This window comes from Chiloscyllium plagiosum, unplaced genomic scaffold (assembly GCF_037043375.1).
Source record: "Chiloscyllium plagiosum isolate Xiang-an unplaced genomic scaffold, Cpla_swu_hap1 HiC_scaffold_25, whole genome shotgun sequence".
Lineage (NCBI taxonomy): Eukaryota > Metazoa > Chordata > Chondrichthyes > Orectolobiformes > Hemiscylliidae > Chiloscyllium > Chiloscyllium plagiosum.
The window spans coordinates 48,697,421-48,713,626 of NW_028270163.1; the positions used below are offsets into that span (position 1 = coordinate 48,697,421).

The 16,206-nt window shown below is 36.3% G+C and overlaps 1 protein-coding gene across 4 annotated transcripts in view; it reads left to right on the forward strand.

The window, feature by feature from the left end:
• The window catches only part of LOC122562235 (BAR/IMD domain-containing adapter protein 2-like), a 74,186-nt gene extending 60,384 nt beyond the window's left edge, over positions 1 to 13,802 (forward strand). For 2 of the 4 annotated variants that reach the window (XM_043714966.2, XM_088000710.1), the window contains 7 exons: positions 1,226 to 1,430; positions 3,361 to 3,562; positions 3,748 to 3,804; positions 5,836 to 6,004; positions 8,531 to 8,565; positions 9,687 to 9,752; positions 11,693 to 13,802. In XM_043714966.2, the coding sequence (XP_043570901.1) occupies positions 1,226 to 1,430; positions 3,361 to 3,562; positions 3,748 to 3,804; positions 5,836 to 6,004; positions 8,531 to 8,565; positions 9,687 to 9,714 (696 nt within the window). In that variant the 3' untranslated portion in view covers positions 9,715 to 9,752; positions 11,693 to 13,802. The remainder of the gene's footprint in view (positions 1 to 1,225; positions 1,431 to 3,360; positions 3,563 to 3,747; positions 3,805 to 5,835; positions 6,005 to 8,530; positions 8,566 to 9,686; positions 9,753 to 11,692) is intronic. The other 2 variants (XM_043714965.2, XM_043714968.2) reach the window with 1 other exon arrangement.
• The last annotated feature ends 2,404 nt before the right edge of the window (positions 13,803 to 16,206 follow it).

A 16,206-nucleotide genomic window follows, 5' to 3' on the forward strand; every position in this document is an offset into this window, starting at 1 on the left:
CATTTGTTTTTGAATTAATAGAGCCAATCTCTCTGTAATTGTATATCACTGGTACGGAGTTGGTGTTTGGAATTAATAAAGAATAACATATTGTAAAAGAATTGCTGATGGTATAACCAAGTTTCTTTGTGGTTGACATGTTGCAATTAGAACTAACCAATCTGGCAGAATAAATCACGTAAAACCTAAAGCTAGCTTGTACAAACTCTTGGCATGTGCGAGTCCTTAGATTTTCAGAGCTTAATGTTTGGCTCCGTTCTGCCCAGTTTGTCGATGCAAAGTGGGCTGTATTATGCCCAAACTGCACATGGACACAATTCTGTTGCAGGCTGTGCTGGATGTTGTTTTGCTAAGGACCAAATGAGGCATCCTTTACCTACATCAGGGGTAGGCATTAAGCTGTTAACATAATCAAAAAAGGATAGAACAGCTACTTTACTCCTTCCTGCAACTTTGGTTTGCACACACAGAACAAATCTAATTGTCTTTTTTTTTGCAACTAATACTGTATGTCATAGAATGAAAAAGTTAATGCTCATCTTAATGGTTGCCACTCTGGCCTTACCTGGGGGTCAGAGTCAAGAGTATCATCTTGTCCTATCCTGATCTTCCTAAATTCATGCCTTCCAAATTGTTGCCCTCTCTTCCTCTCAATAAGAGTGAAGATTTCTGAGATCATCTTCTCTCACTCCCTATTCCCTACTCCTCCAATTTACACTCAAGAGGCCCAACCAGTAATATTTCACAGTTCACAGTTGTGCAGTTACTGCACAAATCTGTGCTGACACACACTGCTACTCGTTTTGAATGATGAGTTCCAGGGCTCAAAATCTCATACTCATAAAATGCTACCAATAAAGGGAACTTAATCAAGGACTTGCATAATTTGTTAGCCGTAAATCATCTAATATGTAAGACTGAATACGTGCTATACAGAATTTTGTTTACAGATGCTAGTAACAAATTCTGTTGCTATTTATTAACTCCGCCTGGAGTCTGTTTAATTGACAAGTGAACAGAATTATTATTCAACACAGGGAAAATCTTCAAAGGCTGATGAAAAATATACAACATTGAAATAATGAAAAGTTGTTAATTTTGGCCATGTGCATTTACGGTGATATGGGATATGTGCTGTATGTTTCAGAATGTAATATTTTTACTTCTATACAATGTTAAATTAGATTATACTCCATACTTGATGTACTTCTGTTTCCTGTTTCAGCGCATGATGGTCCAGGATATTCCATCAGTACCTAATGGTGATGTATCAAATGCAAATTCTGTGGACTATCAGCAATCTGGCCAGCCTGATGCCAAACCAAAGCCTCCTACACCGCCCCAACTTCCAAAACAACAGCAATCCGATGTGTACTCCAACACCCTTCCCACACGCAAAGCAATGCCATTGAAAGCCAGCCCTTTGTCAGGTGAGTGATGCAAATTTAGGCATTACTAGTAATATTCAGGGAAATTAAGCAATTATATTGATGTGCGCATGTACATAAACGCCATCAAAAGCAAAAGTAACCTGCACTGACTTATGTTTCTTTAGTTAAAAATGGTATTTAACTGGGTGTGGACCTAATGCAAAATTATTGTGAAATGAACTCAAATTTTCTTAATGCAAAGGGAAGAATATTTTTTAGTGTTGTATCAATCACCTTAATAGTTGAGGTAATCTTGTGTTAGTTACCTTTTTTGTCCTAAATCTCTCAAACATTTCCATACCAGCGACATCAATATTAATATTTCAAAGGCTCTCACCACTGTTGACTTTTAGATCCTGTCTCTTGTATAAAACCTGAACTTAAACACAGTGGAGCACTATGAAATTATGATTATGTTAAAGTCATTGGTTTTCAGTTGCCGGCTATGACAAAATTTCCAGATATTGTCTGTTCTTATTGTCTCAAGTTTCACTAAAACCTCTTACAAGTTTGTTGAACAAATAGCTTTTGCAATGGATAAATTTCATGCTCAGCCTTGAACTGACAGGCCAACCAGTAACCTTGTGGCATAGGATTGACGCAGATTTACTTTGCTAATACAAAAGCAAAATACTGAAGTAAAAACAATAATTGTTGAAAATACTCAGCAAGTGTGAACAGAGTTTTGACAAAAACTTGTTGATTATTCAGAGTGTCTTAGATTCTTTACCAATGCTGCCTGTCCACAGAATTTCTAACATTTTCTTCTTGCTCACTAATATTTAGTGTTCAGCAAAAGTTTCTGATGTAGACTGTACCTTTTGAATTGTTGGGATACATGACAAATGTAGTCACATAAGATACCATGTTGTCATGTTTGTACATATCACAATACCAGGGTTGTTGTTTGGAAAGGATTGTGCTGTTGCTTTTAAAGTTTCTTTTAAATTGAGACTTTGAAGTGAAACTCGAGTGAATATAGTACTAAATATGGATTAAAGACACCTACACACCTTTTACCATAACCATGGCAATTTGTACCACTGCAGTCCAGATATAGCAAAGTTGCTGCTGGCTGCTTTTACATACTAGTACTGTCAGTGATATGGGTTCCAATGTAGGAGAAGATGGCATTTGACTTACAATTTAGGCACTTTCCTTTCCTCCTTTTGATATTTACCGACAGTTAATCTCTTAACTCCTGACCATTATTATTAGATATGTAATAAAGCTTTATAATTCCAGAGCACCCTGTCTTTATGCACTGTCCCAGTAATCTAGCAGTCATGAATCCAAGTAATCATTATACCAAGATATAAAACTAAGTCCACTAAAACTGCTATTATACCAGATGGCCCTAACCATTGAAAGCAGTGAAAGTTTCGTAAAAATCCTGACTGCTTCCCTAATGCTGGTCAAAGGAAACTATCTAATTTATGTGGTGTCTCCACATGTAATTCTCATCCAATATGACTATTCTGATGAAAGACCATTGACTTGAAATATTCTTCACAGGTGGTGCCAGAACAGCTCAGTAGTTTTGTTATATTCATCTTTTTGATCTCAGACTTCCACAATCTGTTGTGTTGCTCTTATTGCCTCTGGCATTATTGCCTATAATACAGAGGAACCTCAATTATCTGAATGACATGGGCAGGGAATATTTTGTTTAGATAATCGAATGCCAGATAACACAGTTCAGCCAAACATCGGGACCTTGCGATCTTGTTTGGATAATTGAATGCCAGATAATCGAGGTTCCTCTGTAATGGGCAATATACATATTTTGGCAAGGTTCTTTTAACAAAGACTATATTTATGCCTGGGTTTCAGGGTGAAACTGAAAAACAGTGAGAATGAAGCTTGGAAAATTAGAAATATTCCTTTTTGTTTTGTACCTAATGTGATATCACATTTTCTTACTCTTCAGCTGAGACCAGAACTTTACCCAGATCCAGTTCAATGGCTGCTGGGTTGGAAAAGAATGGAAGAACCAAAGTGCAAGCTATTTTCTCTCATCAGGCAAAAGACAATAACACACTGCTGAGCTTCAGCGAAGGAGATGTCATCACATTATTGGTTCCTGAGGCTAAAGATGGCTGGCATTATGGAGAAAATGAAAAGACGCGATTGTAAGTAAAATTGTGTATGTGTTTATATTTGCTCCCAGTTTCATATTTCCTTTCAACATTGTCATGGATAAATAGCTGTCTGTGTATTGTAGACATTACAACTGCTTGTTGACATTATGGCCAGTTGATGTTTTATTCTGAATAAGATTATCGTACCCGCTAATTCTATCTTTCTCTCTCTCTAGGAGAGGATGGTTTCCATTCTCTTACACTCGTGTAATGCAGGGTGGATTATTGCACAAGTAAGTAACTTTTCTACTGGTGCAATTCTCTAAAGTAGGTGATGAAATAGAAATATTTTGTTGCAATGACAGTAGAGGAATTAACACCAAAATTACCTTTCAATCAAACTTGCAATTAATAATAGTGCTGATGTTTTCAAATGTTTGGTTGTTAGTGTTCCAAAGCCATGTATTAAACAAAATATTCTGTTTAAAATTCTGTTACGTTCACAACTTTTATGCTGTCTGGCAGAGACATAGGCTACCATGAGTTGTATCCACCTGCTTTTTCAGACCATATAATTACCAAAGTTAATGTACAACTTGTGTAGCTGACTTTATTAAAACTTATTTGCAAAAAGTGATTTATTTTTAATGTGGTTACTTTTGAAGTGCCAAACCCTTTATTTGAAGTAATTTCATCTTGCATTATCCATTTTGTCCAGTTTTCTTTCAGGTGCTACACCTATCTTTTAAAACACATTTAACCTTTGGTGCGGTGTGTACCATTTACACCCTTTAATCTTCTGGTGCTGTTCAAAACTGTTTAATCTCTGGTGCTGCACTCTTTTCAAAGCTCTTTCATCCACTATTAAGCTTTCTTTTGTGGAAATTGGTCTCTGACATTCTTTCCATTAAGGGGAAAAAAAGCATTTTTTTTGTTCTTTCTACTCTCTTTTTTCTTTTATGAAAAAGCTTTATAAAAAGTTAGCGAAGAAATGTGTGATGCTTAATGTTAGTGAACTATGCAATAAGGAAATAGATGAAAATAGTTCTGGCTTATCACCTGGCATTTTAGGTCCATTTTCTGTCATGGGACCCTATCTGTGTAGTACTGCTGTCTTTTCAATCTGTCCGTTCTGTTCGATTGCTTGAACATTTGTTATGCACATTTATTTAAGTGAGCATCTTTTGTCATTTAATTACTTAAATTCATGTTAAACTAAAAGTCTTGCATGGTAAATCAAAAGACTGTAAATCATATTGATTGCTCGTGCCCAGACTAAAGTCAGAGAAGGAATTTGGTAGATTTAATTGGCTTCAAGAGTTATTTATAAACATATAAATATTGAGAAGTAAATTAAATTTTATATTGTATTTTTGACAACATTGTCAGACATGTGACTTGTGATTTCATTTTGCCTCACTTGTCATATTTGATTGGTAATCTATTGAATTTTTCTCTTGGCTGGATTTATTAGCTAGTTTAACTTAATATCATTTTCCCCCATCCATTCAAAAAGTAGCACTTAATTTCACTAATGGAGCTCCTCATAAACAATCATTGCTATAAATCAGTACATTTGTAATCTTGGAAAATGCTCTGTATGCTAAGACCACAATATCAGTTAGGCATGTTGTCACACTAGGGGAATATATTTGATACAAATTGTTTGAACTTGATCCTGATTTAGGGAAAGCATCTTTCATGCCGAGGTAGCTGAAGATTTGTCAGTTTGTATCTACCAGTTCAGAATATCTAAAAGTACCCAGTGTCTAAACCTGCTAGTTTCCTTTTCTTTCAGATCCTATATTTTCATATAGAATATCCCCTATTTTTAATAGTGCATTTTCTATTCTAAATGCTTTTCAAGTGTTGCAGAAAACATTTATCTTGGAAAAACCATAAACATTATAAAGTAGATTTATTTTTAGTAAAGTTAATTTCAGCAATATGGAGTTCATAACATCCAGAAATTGTTTCCATATTTGAATTGAATTGATTAATTCTCCCTATAAGTTCTGAAATGGGAATAGTAGCAGCACTACTTCAGTCAAAACAAAGAGCTAATGCTGTGGACGGTTTAATAAGAGTATGTTAATTATAAAAAAAAATCTAGTTTACACTGCAACAGACTTTTTGAGATGGGACGGGTGCTTTTCAGATTTGGCATTGATGTTGAGTCCTCAAGGCCAGCAAATTTGTTGTCTTCACTGACGCTGCCATGTAAAATGCCTTTAATACAGTTGATTGGTGAATAAACTGGTGTGAAATGATGTAATCCATATCTATTACCAAGTATCAATTTTGTCATGTTTTGTATCTTGCAGCTTGAACCATCTCAAAAGCTGCAGCACTGGGAACCTCCTGCAGAAAGAAGATCTCTCCATTCCGCCACCCGACTACAATTCAACTTTAAAAATGACATCTCCTGCTGTGTCCAGCTCAAGCACTTTTAAACCTAGGCCTTACAGTATGGCAGTTCCAGGTTTCTCACAGGTATTTAAAACATGTTTTGTATGTAATTGTCAACTTTGGGGCACAGTTCAGGTAGTATTGGATCATCAGTACATTCAACATCCCACTCAGTTTCCATTTCTGGCATTCCAGTGGAGTGTCTAACTTGTTTAGCAGACCAATATTCATATGTTTAACAAAAGACCTTAAGAGATTTGCAATTTTTAAATTGCAAATCTGTAGTTTAGCACAAACACCAATTTTCACCTTTCCCTTCTGGACCCTTCCACTATCCAGAAGTCCAACAAGATCCCAGTTCTTGAATACAAAGTCCAGAGAATACATATTCTCAACTAACTGAGCTGTTGTGAATTGTCCTTAAAGGGACCTGCATTTCTAACACTGACGCAACTACTGATAAGTTTGTGTTGCCACCAATGTTTAACATCACCCCATTATTTCTCTCAAATTTAGATATTGTTAATCCTTAGCAAATTGCATTTTATGATATTGTACTGTTTTGTGATGTGTAGGCATAGTTTAAGAACAAGAGTAAACCTTTCAACCCTTGAAGATAGAGAGGACTGCAGATGCTGGAAGGTCAGAGTCGATAAAATGTGGAGCTTGCAAAATCACAGCAGGTCAGGCAGCATCAGAGGAGCACAGGAGTCGATGTTTCAGTCAGGACCCTTCATCAGTCCTGCCCAAAACGTCAACTCCTCTACTCCTCTGACACTGCCTGATCTGCTGTAGTTTTCCGGCTACATTTTATCAACTTTCACCCTTGAGCCTGTTTCACCTTTCAATTAGATAGTATATGATGTTTATCATAACTCCATACACCTGCTTTGATTTCATTGTAGGAGAAAGTGAGGTCTGCAGATTTCATTGTACCCTGACCTAATAAAAGTCTAAGAGCTATGAATTGTATGCTGAAATTTTCAGTTGTCCTATCCTTGCATCTCTGATTTCAACTGTACTCAGGTACAGTGGACCTGAGTAGGTATGCACCTAGTCCCACTTTTGGAAACGGCGGAGCTATGGCCTGAAATTTATCTGCAGTTATCTTACCTCCCATGTCAATATTTTTATGACATCATATTTTATCTGTGACTTTGGGCAACAACGATGGAAAATGTGTTACACAAATGCAAAGAAAAGGCTTCATTCCATGATGGCATTTGACATCAGTGTGTTGATGGAAGGAGCTACTGATGTGATAGCACATCTCTGAAATGGAACTCTGAAAGATGAGTTGCAATAATATGGTGTTTTGTCATATGGCATGAAATCAATTGTTTGGAAAGGCATTGGCTTGTTTTATCACTAAATGCAACTGCATAACTAAAAGCAGAGTATACTTTGAACATTGTTAATACTTTGTAGTTTTTTTTTTAAAAAGTTGTATTATTTAACTCTTTAAATTTGAAAAATTGGGCATCATGTTGTCTTCAGGTAATTAAGTAATATACTCACAATGTGCCTGCGATTTAGAAGTTATTAGCAACACAGCAGAGCTATTGAGTCACTACTACTCAGCAGAAGATTAGTTAGCTCATAGTCGAGGTTAAAAAAACAATTCATAAGAAACAGAGTGACCTTCATGGTTTTAATTACACCATGGTGTTTGCACACAGTGGACCTCTTCATGCTACAGAATGCTCTCTTTAATCCAAATTTCTAAGTCATCTGCTTGTTATGTATTGAAACAATATACAGTCTTTGAACTCTGTTCAAAGACTGTAAATTGCAATAAACCAGATATTCAACCAGCTTTTTACTAAGTGGGGAAACTACAAATTGAGATAATAGTGTAAGTAATGGATTGAGCGGCAACAGTCTTAGAATCAGAAGGTTGTGGGTTCAAGCCCCACAATATGGTGTGAGTTCCTAAGTTTATATCTCCTAAATACTGAAGGACGGCTGCATTGTCAGAGCCGGTGCAACTCTGTAGGCATTCAAATTGAGGTTCCACCTGCCTTATTGGACTGATGTAAAACACTGCCCTCACCTTTTTTTTGGAGAGCAAGGGGTTTTCCTCTTAACTGAGCAGTGTTTGTTCTTCAGCCAAAACAGGTTAACTGGTCCTTGTTATGAAGAAAGGTCCCTGGATCTAAAAACTTATTTCTGCATTCTCCCCAGATGCTGCCACCTGGGTTTCACCAGCAATTTCTGTTTTTGTTAATTGGTCCTTAATTGCATTAAAATGTGAGACCTTGTTGCACACACTTTGGCTCCTGTACTTGTCCTCATTGGGACACTGTCCTTCTAGGTAATTTATTGGCTCTGAAGTTTTTTGGGAATCCAGAGTGTGACACAAATGTGCAATCACATGTTCTTAGTTTTCACTACTTCGGGAAAACTCATACTTGGAAGAAAACAATTACTTCACATTGGTGTTGGGGCTGCCTGGTGGAGTGCACAATATGAAAGTTGAAACAACGTACATTCAGATTCATCATAAGTTGGTGATAGGGCAGGTTTGCAGCAGAATAGTAACTGAAGATTTGATGCTGACACCTAGTGGGCATTCTTGTAATACTAATTTATTTTATTCCTTCCTTTCAGGGCCCAAATGGCAATAATTCAAGACTTTCTTTGAAGTAAGTATTATTTAAATTTGGAATGAAAAACATTGCAGCACGCTAAATCATAAATCAAACACACTCTTTATAGATTAATTTTGTAAATAAAAGGAGGATCAAAACCAGGCTGGTTACAAAAACAAGAAATGCTTTCAACTCTATTACAATTTAAACAGCATCTGTGGAGAGAAACAGAATTGAGGTTTCAAATTGATACCTGTTCATTGTCATTCTGAAGAAAAATCAAGTTAAAATGTTAACTCCGTTTCTGTGCAAAAACGCTGTCTGACCTGCTGAATATTTCAGTATTTCTTGTTTTTATTTCGGAGTTCCAACATGCATCGTATTTTGGCTTTGTAAGCTAGGATAGCTAATTATTCGATTTCGTATCGGGCAGTCAGCATGCAACACAAAATTGTGCTTTTGTGAAATCGGTCTCCATCTGTAAGAATGTTGCAATCAGCCATCTTTGTGAATGGTAAATTATTGTCAGATGTATCATCTGAAAGTAACTCTTATTTCACTTTATTCTTCAAATGTTTTTGTAGAAAATGCTTTGCTTGTAAAGGTGGTTGTGTAAAAAAAATAAGCAAAGTTCTGATATGTCAATAGACACTTCAAATTAGTGTGACATTTTAAAGTTTAAGTGTTAAAAATTTCCTATGTGCAATTATTTTTCTTCTGCCCTTTTTTTGAACTGAACTGATGGACAGAGTATGAATCCATGGGTTTTGATTACTGTGTGATCATTACTAAATGAAAGATTTTAATAGTAAATGTCAGTAGACCATTGCACAGCTGGAACCAAAAAGAAGGGCTCAGTTCTGTCCTTATCCATGACTTTACTTACAGCCTTCCCTTTGGATAGTGAGCAGGACATAACTGGGTTTCCTACTGCTAACCCAAATTGTCCTGGAGCTATATGTTGTGTCTTGAACAACTGGGCCATTTGCATCAGTTCAACTGAATAGTATTCTGGAACCATTGATTGAAGGAAGGTTGCCTTCCATTGCTAATAAGTTGATAATTTTGCCACCTTGTTAATGGTTATAGCTGAATTTTATATTTTGTAGTTTTAATTTCCCTCCCCAGAGTTTTGCAATTATAGGTACAAATCGACTGATTTTTTTTCATTACAGTTCTGATGCCGAGATTGAAAGGTTTTGAATTTAAACTTCTGCTACATATAAGACCTCTCTAGATTAGTAAGTTTGGCATACCATTATGCCAGTCTGACTTTTATCACCTTGTCTGTTGCTGGTGGCAATCATTCATTTCCCACTGTGGCTTCACGAATGGGCAAATTCTGTCTCTCTTTCTCCACAGTCCTGAGTTTCATCTGTTTCTATGTTTCATACTGGCGAAAAAATGTTATTGTTGCATTGTTTTTAAATGTGTCAAATGCAGTACTGGAAAAGATCTTTCAACTCTATTTCAAATTTCGGATTGTCAGAACTTTATCAGGGCAATTATCTCTAGAATCTACCATGGTCCTCATGGCATTGTTATGGTGCTTTGTGTCGGCATTTATCTTCCCATGTTCTCTGTTTAGTACCACCTCCCAAGTGATTGACAGAAACTGCATTTCATGTTATGTGGCTGGTCTCTGCCATATTTCTTCCCTTCTGAGCTAGAGCTGCTTCTCTTGCATAAGCTGCTCCGTCAAGTGGGACCTATCGAAGTACTACATGAGGCAAGCAGGAGAGTGATATTGGAATTACCAACAAAGCTGGCTTCTAAGGAATAGCACCCAGACAACCATCTGATGAAGGAGTGGTGCTCCCAAAGCTAGTGCTTGCAATTAAACCTGGTGTTGTGATTTTTAATTTTGTACGCCCAGTCAGACACTGGCATCTCCAAATCACCATAAATATGCTCAATAAGCTTTACCTAAAAGATTTATTATCAAATAACTTCTTAATTTTGTGTATGTAAGTTATTTCCATTCCCCTTTTCTTACTGTGTTAAGAAATAGGTTGATACTTTCTGTCATTTCATAAACTTCAATGCTGTCTGCACTTTGGGTCTCTTTACTGTTGCACTGATCACATACATGCTTCATTGTCTCAGGGCGTTGACTCACTTTGGTTCTGTGATTCACTGCTGACAACTCCCTTTGCTTGTCCTCCTATGGCATGTAATTTACTGGCTGATGTGATTTTTTTATTTCCCCCCCCCCACAATGGTTGTGTTACCATTTCAGTACGGCAAGAGCAGATGTGTCACAGAAAAGTACTGACAATGCAAGCAGCCTGCAATGTAACCTTAATGATCAGCTGATGACTTTCAAAGAATTATCTTAAAGATTTAATTTTCAGTTCCAAAATCTTTTAAGCAGAAAAATTAAGTTGCAGACGAGTTGCTGAAACTTGACGCTCAGTTATGAGGCTTGATTATTCTACCAATCCCAGTGTTAGGTTAATATGAATTGGGTGTCAGCTCCACACTAATTTTAAACTTTGGACACATTTCAATTCAATGAGAAATCCATCTGCCAAAGGAACCCAAGTATAAATTAATCGATTTTAAGTTCTTGTCTTTTACATTACCTAATGTATTGTTACGTCAGAAAACCTAAAAACCTGCTCCAATATGGGACGCAGTAAGAATAGACATCAGGTACAGAAGTATAGTAAACCACATTTTCTGCACTACCTACACATTTTGCAACTAGTTCAAGAACAGTGTTGAACAGATTAAAGGAGCAGTGATCCTGTAGTCTGTCAGTTGCATATGAATGCCAGGAATGGCCAAAAAGAGATGTTTTCTCACATGCGTCTTTTAGAAGAACTGTCAGAAGTGATATAATAAAGTAAAACTTCAAACATTTACAAAGGATATAATGCTTATAATACAGCACTATGAAAGAATTCTTTTAAAATTCAAGTTTTTAAATTTTAAAACTTTACTGTTAAATAAACTACATTTCATTGTTCCTGTGACCAGATGCAGAAAGATATTTTTATATTTAACCATAAACTCGTCAGACCAATTTTTATTGTTTCCATTATTCACCACAGTGATTCAGGGTGCCATAAGCTCTTGCATGCCATTCTGTTATGGTATCACTGCTGTGTTTCTGTGAAAAACTAATTGCATTAACATGTTTTATCTCTCTCTATTTCTCTTCCCCCCCCCCCTGCAGAGAAGCTGTTGCAAATGTCAAATTGAAGCCAACCAAAACAAATGACAGATCAGCATCTAAAATAAACTGACTACTGACTCTGTCAGGTTGTTACACTGTACACTTGCTACTGGCAACAGATGCCAAAGATGTCTACATCTGAAACTGCATGAAGACAGTGTCTTTAGACTAGAATTGACCCATCTGAAGATGGTCACTAAAGTTGCAGATAAATCAATTGCACATATTGCTACGGAATTGCCACTTTGAAATCCCACCCATTGTATTCCCTACTTTTTATTTGAGGGATCATATGGAGGGAATTGTTTAATTATATTTGTCTAGCTAGGGGTTTGTATGGTGTTTGTAATTAATGCATGTGTTTGAGAATTAGCCATTAGTATTTTTCTATTATATACTTTATACTAATCAGCATATAAAACAATATTTTATTACCTAGCTACTTGCGGGAATTGATTAAACATCAGCACATTGTACAAAGTAGAGTACTGCAAAATTGAGAATTGTTAAACTAGTTCTAAAATGTATACTGTGCTTAATTTCCAAATGTATTTTGGGAGAGAAGGAAAGAGGTAGAAATCAAATCGTAGAATTTAGTGTATATAACTGAGCTAACTTTAATCCAAAGTTACCTCCAATTTGTTAAAATTTTAATGGTCGCTATTTGAATCCTTGCTGTCACCGATAAATCTTCCATATCTTTTGAAAAGAATAATTATTTGGATGATGGCAATGGCATTGTATAATCTGAAGATACAAGATTTGTACTTTTTGTAGAATTTTAGGTTTCGCCTATTTCTTTTCCACCCAACAAACAGCACAATATAAAGTTATCAAAGATGATTTCACATTCCCATTTTAGTATGTGTAAGTGCTTCCTTTTACATTTTTCTTTTAACTATCAATGGTGGTAAGTTAGTCGAGTAAGTGAATAAATAACTGAACTCCCTAAGAATAAAACTATGCCTTTGAGCTGATGAGACTACTAAACAGGAAGCATATGCTTAGGGAAACATTCTTGCTCTTGCACAAACCTCAGGGCGCAGTGGGGCAGAAAGAATGTATTATGCCTCCTTTTACATATTTACCAACATTACTTCAAAATGGGAGAAGAGTTGGAATTATTTTTATTCTGTAAAATGACCAAGTGGAAGAAAATTTTGTAGGTTTCAGGTGTGGCAAGTATGTTGATGTGATAGTCATTTCAATACAGCAATAGTTGATGGTGACTCCTTTGTAAATGTAAAATTTTGTTTAGACACTGAGATAACCAGTATTAATGAGCAAAAATAACACACTTGATGGGTAATTTTCCTTTTACAAGTGTAAAGTGTTCTGTAATCTTAAGAAATTCTGTACGATTAGTCAGTTGTGTAAAAAAAAAAGTTTTAATAATATATAATGTCCCATTTATCAAGAATCAAAATATTGTCATCACTAAGGGAATGGTGGTTAACTATTTAAATGCTTTATTGCAAGAACCAAATTAAATTTGTAATTTTCTGAGTAAAGGCAGTGGATTAAAAATTTAAAAGAAACTTTACTGCATCAGTCGCTTTGATTTGTCTTGACCTACTTGTAGATGCTGAGGGAGAAGTAGCTGGGCATGAGATAATTACTGGGGGTGGCTGTGCATTTTTAAAAAAATTAATGAATATCATATTCAACTTGTGTTGTTTCATATGTATATTTATTTTGAAAATATAGCACTTCCATTCTTATTAATCTCTTATTCTGTGGTATGATGGAGAATTAGTTACAGATAAACATATCCACTTGCCAACTCAGTGCATTTAAACTCCCATGTAAAACAGCCACTGGTTTTCTTCAGTTCTTGGTTAAACCCTCATGCTTTTCCTTTTGACATTATTACAGGAATATGGTTTACTTGGTGCCTTTCATTTTTACATAAGCTTCATAATGTAGTAAGACATGCCAAGACTGTTGGTTATAATCTGTATTGTAATGCAGATTTCTGCAGCTGCCACTATTTCATAAATCACCAAGTTTTGTGAATTAAATTGACCTATTTGAATTAATTACTTGTAATCAAAATGATTTTGATAGTAACTTATGCAAAATAAAATTGTTTCACCATTTAAGAACCCTCCTCATCTTTGTTCTTTTGAATTTTTCTAATTGCGAAGTTAATTGTTTAGTTACTACAGTATAGTCACTTTATCATTAACTCATACGCTCTTCTCCAGGCTCCAGAAACTGCAAATTATTCTAGTCAAATGGGTTGGTTACAACTTGTCTGTGACTTGGGTGTTGTGTTGTTTTGGATAACTGTTAAGATGCTCTGTCTTTTGAAAATTTATACTTGCCTGCCCACTTCCCAAGTAAGCACAACTTGGATTAGAAGGCTTACTATGTGCAATAATATAGATCCATTTATAGCATTTCACAGTATCACCATATCGTTACTTACAAACGTTTTGTTTACAACAAGTATCTCCTAATTAACAAAAGCCTCTCTCCAATTCTCAGTTAATGCTTCAATAGAACAAAAGTATACTTTAAAATCATGGAAGTACAGGTCGTTCTGCTATAATGCATGTTTCGTTAGTACAAATCTGCTGTAATGCAATTACATTGCCAACATTTTAAAAGCGCTTTTTTTTTTAAGATTAGATTACTTAGTGTGGAAACAGGCCCTTCAGCCCACACCGACCCTCCGAAGAGCAAACCACCCAGACCCAATCCCCTAATACTATGAGCAATTTAGCATGGCCAATTCACCTAACCGGCACATCTTTGGACTGTGGGGGGAAACTGGAGCACCCGGAGGAAACCCACGCAGACACAGGGAGAATGTGCAAACTCAACACAGACAGTTGCCCGAGGTGGGAGTTGAACCCGGGTGTCTGGCGCTGAGAGGCAGCAATGCTAACCACTGTGCCACAGAATAATGCGGGATTGCGCAAGAATACAACCATTGTGTTATACAAGAACTACCTGTATTGAGTTTGAGTTATAAGAGGAGCCTGGGATTATTTTTCATTGGAGCGTAGAAGGTTGAGAGGTGACTATGAATCATGAGGGGTATAGATAAGATGTCTTTTCCCTAGGGTGAGGGAATTTCAAGACTAGGGGGCATATTTTTAAGGTGAGATGAGAAAGATTTAAAAAAAAACAAAGGGCAATTATTTTATACACTGTTTTGTGCGGACTGAACCTCCAGAAGAAGTGGTAAATGCAGGTATGGTTACAATGTTTAAAAGCCATTTGGACAAGTACGTGAATAAGCAATGTTTGGAAGATTATGGGCCAAGCGCAGGCAAGTGGGACTCATTTTAATATGTGGTTATCGTCAGCATGGACTGGTTGGACCAAAGAGTCTGTTTCCGTGCCATATTACTCTATTGCAAAAGCATGTTTGATTTTGTTTTTCTCCTCTCTAATAAGGAAGGGTAATGTAGGTGCTGGGCTGAGAGGTGGCAAATTAAGTTTAATGCTGAAAAGTGAGGGGTGATTCACTTCGGAAGGAGTAACAAGAATGCAGACTACTGGGCTTAATGGTAAGATTCTTGGTAGTGCAGATGAGCAGAGAGATCTGTGTCCAGGTACGTAGATCCTTGAAAGTTGCCACCCAGGTTGATAGGGTTGTTGAGAAGGCATCCAGTGTGTTAGCTTTTATTGGTAGAGGGATTGCGTTTTGGAACCAGGAGATCATGCTGCAGCTGTACAAAATTCTGGTGCGGCCACAGAATTACTTGAGAGAGCATGTGGGGCCTTATTTTGGAGTTCATTCCAAAGGCAGGACCCCCTTGGTTCTGCAGTGGAGTGTAAGCCTAAATGTGTGCTCATGTACCTGCAGTGTGACTGAAAGAGATATAAGTGATGCCAACTGAGCAAAAGCTGAACATAGTGCTAATTTACCTTCTGTAGTACTTTACTATTACTTTTCACACATGCAAATGTTTTTCCTCAACTGACTAGGTTAGAAGTAAACAGAAAATAAGATTCTCCAGAAGGAATATGTTAATAAATGGATTAACATTTGGCACAAACTTTAAGTAGGCCCAAAACTGCAAAATTCTTTCTTTTGGGTATTGTAGTTAAAAGCAATCTCTGGAACCTATTTTGGGATCAAGCTTCAAAGTGTAAGGTGCTTTCTGTCAGCTAGTCTTTTAGGTATTATTGACTTGGTAAAGAATGGTACAAGATTTTAAATCAATTAAGTATATTTAAGGTCCACCTTTATTGACCATTTGAAAATTCCTGTTTTCTTCATGTAAAATAAGAATATACTAAAAATCCAGAGAAGATCTGGCATTTCTATTCCCACAAAGTAAGGAACAATTCTTATTCATTCCTAATTTGGGATTAAATATGAAGGTTATTAAAGAATTAGATTTGAATCTCCTAAGATTGCTGGAAGCAATTGTCAAAGCATAGATGTGAGCATTCAGTATTGCCTTTTAAGTTGAGTTTATGTTGTGACCAATTCAGTAATTTAGAGTCTAAAAACAACAGTAACTTGGAAATGATTAATCTCATCAAGAGCACTG